Source organism: Eriocheir sinensis, unplaced genomic scaffold (assembly GCF_024679095.1).
Source record: "Eriocheir sinensis breed Jianghai 21 unplaced genomic scaffold, ASM2467909v1 Scaffold466, whole genome shotgun sequence".
Taxonomy (NCBI): domain Eukaryota; kingdom Metazoa; phylum Arthropoda; class Malacostraca; order Decapoda; family Varunidae; genus Eriocheir; species Eriocheir sinensis.
In genome coordinates this window covers 41,558-49,432 of record NW_026111794.1, presented here as the reverse complement: position 1 = coordinate 49,432, position 7,875 = coordinate 41,558, and the positions used below count along the sequence as shown (strand labels likewise).

General features: G+C 47.0%; 1 protein-coding gene across 1 annotated transcript; it reads right to left on the bottom strand.

Annotated features, from left to right (window-relative positions):
* Positions 1–365: 365 nt before the first annotated feature.
* Positions 366–3,307, bottom strand: LOC126992449 (uncharacterized). The gene is made up of 2 exons (XM_050851200.1): positions 2,107–3,307; positions 366–1,993 (listed from the first exon to the last, which is right to left on the bottom strand). The coding sequence occupies exon 2, from the start codon at positions 1,843–1,845 to the stop codon at positions 664–666; it is 1,182 nt and encodes a 393-aa protein (XP_050707157.1). The 5' UTR covers positions 1,846–1,993; positions 2,107–3,307; the 3' UTR covers positions 366–663.
* Positions 3,308–7,875: the final 4,568 nt, after the last annotated feature.

Sequence of the window (7,875 nt, the reverse complement as noted above, 5' to 3'; positions counted from 1 at the left end):
AATAACATGCACTGCTGGAGATGAAGTATCAACCAGTGACCGCTGGGCCACGCTAGAAAGATGAGTATATTCTCCATCGGCGGAGGGAGAAGTGCACAACAATGGCTTTGGGGCCGTGAGTGTTCTAATTGGTGTTTCATGTTGGTAAACACAATCTTCTGCTGGAGCGAGGGACAAGCAGTGTTCCCATAGATTGAAGACCCAAAAGAATATCACCTGGGATATTCAAACCATGACACACATGAAAGGTGGCTGTAATCGGGGACAGGGAGTTAGCCAACTGGATAGACAAGGGGGTGTGTCCAACTACTTTAAATGATGTGTCATCTAGTCCACTTAATTTTAGGAATGGAGTTTCCAATACCAAGGTTGTCTTTGCGTCATGTAAAGCACGCAATGTACCGATGTTTATGATATTGGGACATGCCCCTGTGTCCATGAAAACACTAATTTGGCGACCATTACACTTAGCAGGGACAGTCATGGCAAGGGAGGATTGGGGATAAAGAGCAATGCGGTGGTGTTTCATGGTAGTGGTTTCAACATCCGTAGGTTGGGTTTCAATGTCAAAATGAGCTGTGGATGTACTTGGTTTGTTTAAAGGTGTGCGGGTTAGGGGTGTTGTATGAATACCACGCACCTGGTGTGATTTTGTACCTGAGCCTATGTTATTGCGGGAGACATGGCGCGCGAGGCTTCCCCCGACGAGGTACCTCCCCGGGGCCTCGCGCGGCAATCCTTGGTGTTATGGCCTGATGTCTTATGGTAGGAACAATATTGATTTGACTGTTGGGTGTTGCTGCCGTACCAGCAATTACGTGTATGGTGTCCTGTGATTCTGCAGTTGTAACAATATTGAGTGTTATAGCCACGCCCGCGACCCCTGCCTCTAGTGTAAGGGCGGCGGCCGCGGGGTGTGGCAGAGCGGTTCCTAGGGGTCGGAGCTCCGGTCGGGGAGCGACTTTGGGGACGCCCCCTCTGAAGTCTGACACCCCTCACCGCTGAGGATGGGGGTTCTGTTGGTGGCTCTCGTCCCGACAGGGGACTGATGTGGTTGAAAAGGGTTCTACCTTTTGGTAGGGGTTCTTCCTTTTGTAACTCTTTGAAGAGTGTCTCCGTGCAATTTAGGAGAAAGACAAAGTATGAGAAAAGGCGGCACACATCCTCAAGGTTCATTTTCTCATCGGTAGTCCACCGGGAGTGACGGAATTGGGTTTCAAACTCTGTGAAGGCTCCACCCGCGACGCCTAAACAGTCATCCACTGCAATATTAGCCTTTATTTTGGGACGGTAGGTAGCCGCTAGGCGGAACAAGACTGACAGGGCACCTTGTTTGCATGTGGAGCCGAAATGGTTGATGAGATTCGCTTTCGCTTCATCATATGTTTTGGCTTTCTTGAATGCGTCACTTTTTATAATGGATTGAGCCCGACAAGGGCCCGTGTGGATGCTGTCGTAAAGGTGGGCCAATTTCTCCTTTTCATTTGTATAATGGAATTTGGTAAAAGCATCCTCTACCCTCTGCAGGTGAGTTAGGAGGTCGGGGCCGGTCTCCTCTGAGCCCGTATATTTTGGATTTTTATCCTCGCCCCTTAAAATGACGTTTTGAGGTTTGTCACTCATGGTTGGGTCACTTTGGTGCTGTTCTGTCTGAGAAGAAGTAGTCTGGGAAAGCTCTGGTGAGAAGTCTGAGGGGAGCTTCTTAGCAGGAGGTAATGGGGGTGCTGGGGGAATAGGTTTTGGATAAGCAGCTCCTGAACGGAGGACTGTGTGATGGGGAGTATCAATTGTTAAACCGCTGAAGGCAGAGGATAGAGCCTCTTCCAATTTTCGATCCTGGGACATGGGGAGTTAGACGGGGGAGTCACTTAGCTGTGTCCGATGCATTTGTAAGGAGACCAGAGCATGATGGTATGGCTGATGTATGGTGAGGGGGGAGACTGGGACGCAGGAGATGTGGGTTAACTCACTTCTCTCTGCTCACCGGCACAAGCTGTAATGTAGGGGAGATATTAGGACGTATATAAGGAAGGGAAATTTTTAGTAAGATTAAAGGGAAGTTTATAGGAAGATTCGTAGGTAATCCGTAAGGAAATGGTAAGATACCTTGGGTGTGAAGCAGTCGTGAGGTCGCTTGAGGAAAGAGTGGGGCGGTACAAGGGCATAAATGACTGGGATCAGCAGATGTGCGGATGGCGACACATATCACTGGGATCAGCAAGGCGTGGCTGCCGCCGGCGAAAGAGGGGTAGGGCTGGTGAACGGGGAGGGGAGGAGCGCTGAAGGCGAACGGTATGGAATACAAGAGAGTAGGGATAGGAATTTAAATGTAATCCGTGTAAGGGATTAAGAACAAATGAAATGGCGATTATATTTGGGTAAATTAGTGGAGAATGGGAGACGAGGGTGAGAATGTTATTTGAAGTGGGGGGTTTCGACAGTACATGTACTAAATTATGGAACAACGTTTCGTCTTACTTGAGTGATAGTTCAGGTGACAAACCAAAATTGTGCGGCGTGTTCCACTAGCCGGGGGTGGGTGTTGCCGATGCTTTGAGTGACGGCACGCTGACGCAGACTGCTGACGCGTTGAATTGAGCTGCCTGGCCGCGGCTACTACCTCTTCACTACTAATACGGCTTCCTCTTCCTCCTCTTGTGACTGTGAAGATACAGGGTTGGGGGAGCGCGGCAGGGGTTAATCCCGTTAATTGAGGTGGGATTTTTGGGTAGACTGGTCACGGACGTTTGCTGAGGGGTGGCAAAGATTGTTGTTTTGGTGATGCAACGTAGGTGGTGACCTGACGTAGGTGCAAGTACGAGCGATGGGGCTTGTAGTCGTCTCTTAGGGAGTGTAGTAATCCCGTAATTGTAGAGAGGGTGTGCTGGATTTTTCGATTGTGCTGGAGTTCACACTGGTTCACTGGTAAGGAGTCACCACGTAATTTGAGGCACTTTGTGTAGGCCAGTATTATTTGATGATAAATCCTTTGTAATCGCCTTGTAATCGCTCTGTAATCGCTTTGTAACCGCTCTGTAATCGCTTTGTAACCGCTGCCACCAATATAAGTTTAGCAGGTTTGGAGTTAAAGTCCTTGCTTAACTTGTCTTTTTACTGGTTTTGTGTCTTACACGGAGCGGTGATGTGAACTCTATCTAGACGAAATGATGACTGCTCTCGGCAGCCGCACAAGCTATGTGCGTCATCTTTCGTTCATGAGGTTGCCTAGTCACAAAAGGATTTATACAGATAGAAGGAGAAGAAGTGGAAACGGATAGATATTTAGGATTAATATTTACATGTTTACAGGGGGACCTTATCAAATGCCTCTTGAAAATCCAGATATATGATATTTACTGATCTGCTTTCATCGAACACCTCAAAAATATAGTGAAAAAAATCAAGTAAGTTAGTCAAACACGAATGTTTACTACGGAAGCCATGTTGCGAGTTTTGTATTATATTATTTTCTTCGAAGAATTTCACCATATTGTCGCGAATGATAGTCTCCATTAACTTACAAACAATAGATGTCAGGCTAATTGGTCGATAGTTTCCTGGATGAGACTTGTCCTCCAATCCGACGGAACTTTTCCAGCTGTTAAAGATTTATTGAATATGATGGAGAGCGGTCTACAAATTTGATGTTTGATTTCTTTTAAGACCCTAGGGGTAATTTTGTCTGAACCAGGAGCTTTGCTTACTTTAATCTTTTCAATTGTGCGTAAAATGTCACTTTCTACGATGAGCACGCCACTTAACATCTTTTCGGCCCTTCTAACCTCCGGCGGTTGAGGTGATAAACAATCTTCGTCGGTAAATACGGATGTGAAAAAGTTATTTAGGATTGTAGCCATTTCATTTTCATCGTTCGTGTGGTTACCATTTTCATTAGCAAGCGGTCCGATACCACAAGTGAGTGACTTTTTATTATTTACATAGCTAAAAAATTCTTTAGGATTAGATTTACTTGTTTCCGCTATATATTCTTCAAGATTTTTCTTGCTTCGTTTTATTAATTTCTTGGTTTCGCGGAGAATTCTGTCCAACTCTAGTTTGTCAGCCTCACTCTGAGTTGATATGTATCTACTGTATACGCATTTTTTAAGAGATAGGCTATTTTGAATTTCGTTATTCCACCATTTGGGTTTCTTCTTAGAAGCTGAACGTCTGTTACGATAGGGTACGCATATGCTTATGGCATTGTTCAATATTGTGGTGAAGGCCCCCCAAGATTTATCAATATCTGTTTCCGCCGTGATTTCAGTCCAGTCAGAATTATTTAGAATTGATCGGAGTCTTACGAAATTCGCTCTCTGATAATCAGGCACCTTTTCTTTACTAGGAGTTACTTTACTTTCTTTCATATTGATGCTGAATGTGATTGTTCGGTGATCGCTAGAACTAAAAATTGGACCAACATTTACTTCGTTAACTAGATCAGCTGTCGTTGAAAAGATAAGGTCAAGTATATTATTTTCCCGAGTCGGTTCTTGAACGTGTTGATGCAAATCACTTTCTAGTAAATTTGTGTACAGGTCGAGCCCTGTATGACAATTCAACGTTTCACCCCACCTTTTCACTGGCAAGTTAAAGTCCCCAACAATTACTGCCTCGCAACTGCTACTTGTTTCTAATAATAATTCACTTAATGCATGGTCGATATCAAGAGACTGCCTTGGCGGTCTGTAGATAAGTCCAATTACTATTTTACGAGATTTATTTTTAATTTCAATGAAGACCGTGTCTACATTGGTTATAATATCTGTTTTCACGGATACTGGATGGAGAGAGTTGTGGATATAAAAGATAACGCCTCCACCCTGTCTGTTCTCTCTTTCATGACTAAAGATGGTATAGCCCGGTAATCTATATTCCGCAATGAAATCTCTATTTGAAGTGTCTATCCAAGATTCTGTGACTCCGATGATGTGATAATGATTTGTAGCTGCGAGGACTTCTAAGTCCTCAAATTTGTTACGTAGGCTACGAGCGTTTACATAGCAAGCTTTAATGTGATTCGAGTCGGGAGTTTTGCGGGTTGAGTGCACCCTTACGGTGGAGCTGCTGGTGTTTTTTGGCTTTCGAAGAGCCACTTGGTCACAGAGCAGCCTCCCGAGACGGGCTGCACCAACAGGGTTTAAGTGAATGCCATCAGGAAGGAACAAGTCTGAATCGTAGTAAAAGTTGTTCCACAAGTTAGCGAACTGGACGTTTTCTCGTGAGCAAAGGGACTGAAGTCTGTTGTTTGTGCTGAAAGCCTAACTGTAAAAGTTAGATTCGGCACCGACCCTCGGGAGGATTCCTGAGATTATGATGTTACTGGCATCCGTTTTACGTTTATACTGCTTGATCATGCGGCGGTATTTCTCAAGCAGTTCCTCAGAACAGGTTGTCTTTACGTCATTCGTCCCCGCGTGAATGACAAAGAGGGTGTCTCGGTCGGCATTTCTCGTGACATCATCGCATGCTGCGGTGATGTCGTCCAGTCTGGCACATGGATAGCAGTAACGTTTTCTGCGGCCGTTTGATGAACGACCACAGAACTCAACCAGCTGGCCACGCACCATGGAGTCCCCAGCTAGGCGAGTCTCGAGCTCATCCTCCATGGTGTCTGCCAGCACCTGGAACCTATTGAAGGTAGTGGGGGTCAGCAAATCCTTGGTTGCCTGCTTCGGTTTGGCTTCATTCCTTACAGGTTGGAACCCGACATCCTGTGAAGCAGGAAGAGAAGCGTTAAGTGGGGTAGGCTGGAAGTTGTCCTGTGAGGCAGGCTGGGAGTTAGCCTGTGAAGCAGGCTGGGGGTTAGCCTGTGAGGCAGGCTGGGGATCAGCCTGTGAGGCAGGCTGGCGGTTGTCCTGTGAGGCAGGCCGGGGGTTAGCTTGTGAGGCAGGCTGGGGGTTAGCCTGTGAGGCAGGCTGGGGGTTATCCTGTGAGGCAGGCTGGGAGTCAACCTGTGAGGCAGGTAACACGTTCTCCCGTGAAGCAGGAGGGTCGTCTGGAGAGGGCACAGTCTCGGTGGAGGGCCTCTCCACCATCGATGGTGGAGTCACTGCCACATTAGTTGAAACAAATTCCTGAAGGGCTACAAATTTCTTTTCAAGATCATTGTGCTTGACTTTCCATTCAGTCACAGCCTACTGAAGATGTAATCTTTGAACACAGAGGCGGCAAGTTTTACTCAGCTGGAAGAACTGAGCTGCAAAACGTCCGGGACAGACGTCACTCTTAAGGATCGAAGGCATTGTTAGAAATTTAGGCGAGTTAACAGTTTGGGCAAATATTAAAAGCGCTTTCGAAATAACTTAAAATGTGACCATAAATTGAATTGTATAAAAATTGTGCATGGAAATTAGATACTGCTGTGTTTGATGCCTCCAACACTGGGAGATCGCTCCCACAGGGTCTTGAAAACGCCTCAAAGACCAATCGCTTGTCCTGAGCCTCGGTCACGAGAGAGATTTTCACAACCCGGCGCTTTTCAGCTATTGTCCTCGAAGTTTTGTGCCATAGAACGGGGCCGGCGTAGTCACACAGAGTAGAGCTGGCAAGGGAGGAGAGTAACCAGCAATTCGTTCCCACTTTCCGAAACGTCTAACCCAACTCTGCGCCCCTTTCGAGGCCTCGCCAGTGGCACCTGTCACCAGGTGTTCTGCACCAACTCTAGAGAGTATCAGACGCCCTTCCTGAGAGACCAAAAAGCTGAAATATTCCTTGAGTATAAGAAAAACCCTCACAAGCTCCTCCTAGAAGCCGGGAGGTACAACCTCAAATGGCCCACGGAAGACATTTCTTTCAGGAGAAAACAAGAACCAGCTGTTATGCAGAATAGGGATGGGAGTACCGTCGATAGAAGGGAGGGACGGGGAGCTCACACCGACAACTGGTTCCCAGGGAGGCTTTTTAGTGTAGAGGTCGCCACACCCCTCTACACCGCAGGCCTAAATAATTAGGCACGGTCCAGCTGACTAGGACCCTGGAACTCCAGCCATTGTCTCATAAAGAGATCCTCTGCCTGCAGTCCAATCCACTACTGCTGCTGCCCAGAGGCTTCACCATGACCCTGGCACGGGAGACAGATCAGGTATTACACCTTATCCAAGGGTGACCTGAAACTATGCAGGGCAGGGACGTCTAGTTCCCTGAGGTGAAAACAATTCACCCGCATACCCGGGAAGGGGAGGGAAGGGGAGGGAAGGAAAAAGATGGGAAGGGAAGGTAAAAGATGGGAAGGGAAGGGAAGGGAAGGGAAGGGAAGGGAAAAGATTGGAAGGGAAGTGAAGGGAAAAGATGGGAGGGAAGAGAAGGGAAGGGAAAGGAGGGGAAGGGAAAAAATGGGAAGGGAAGGAAGGAAGGAAGGAAGGAAGGGAAGGAAGGAAGGGAAGGGAAAAGATGGGAAGGGAAGGGAAAAGATGGGAGGGAAGGAAGGAAGGAAGGAAAAGATGGGAAGGAAGGAAAAGATGGGAAGGAAGGAAGGAAGGAAAAGGGAAGGAAGGGAAGGGAAGGGAAGGAAGGAAGGAAAGATGGGAAGGAAGGAAGGAAAAGATGGAAGGAAGGAAGGAAGGGAGGGAAGGAAAAGATGGGAAGGAAGGAAAAGATGGAAGGAAGGGAAGGAAGGAAGGGAAGGAAAAGATGGAAGGATGGAAGGGGAAGGAAGGAAGGAAAAGATGAGAAGGAAGTGAAGGAAGGAAAATATGGGAAGGAAGGAAGGGAAGGAAGGAAGGAAAAGATGGAAGGAAGGAAGGAAGGAAGGAAAAATGGGAAGGAAGGAAAGATAGGAAGGAAGGAAGGAAGGAAGACGGAAGGAAAAGGTGGGAAGGAAGGAAGGAAGGAAGGAAGGAAAGGAAAAGATGGGAAGGAAGGGAAGGAAAGGAA

Coding starts and splice junctions, on each gene's coding strand:
- LOC126992449 (XM_050851200.1), bottom strand. CDS start 1,845: ATGTCCCAGGATCGAAAATTGGAAGAGGCTCTATCCTCTGCCTTCAGC.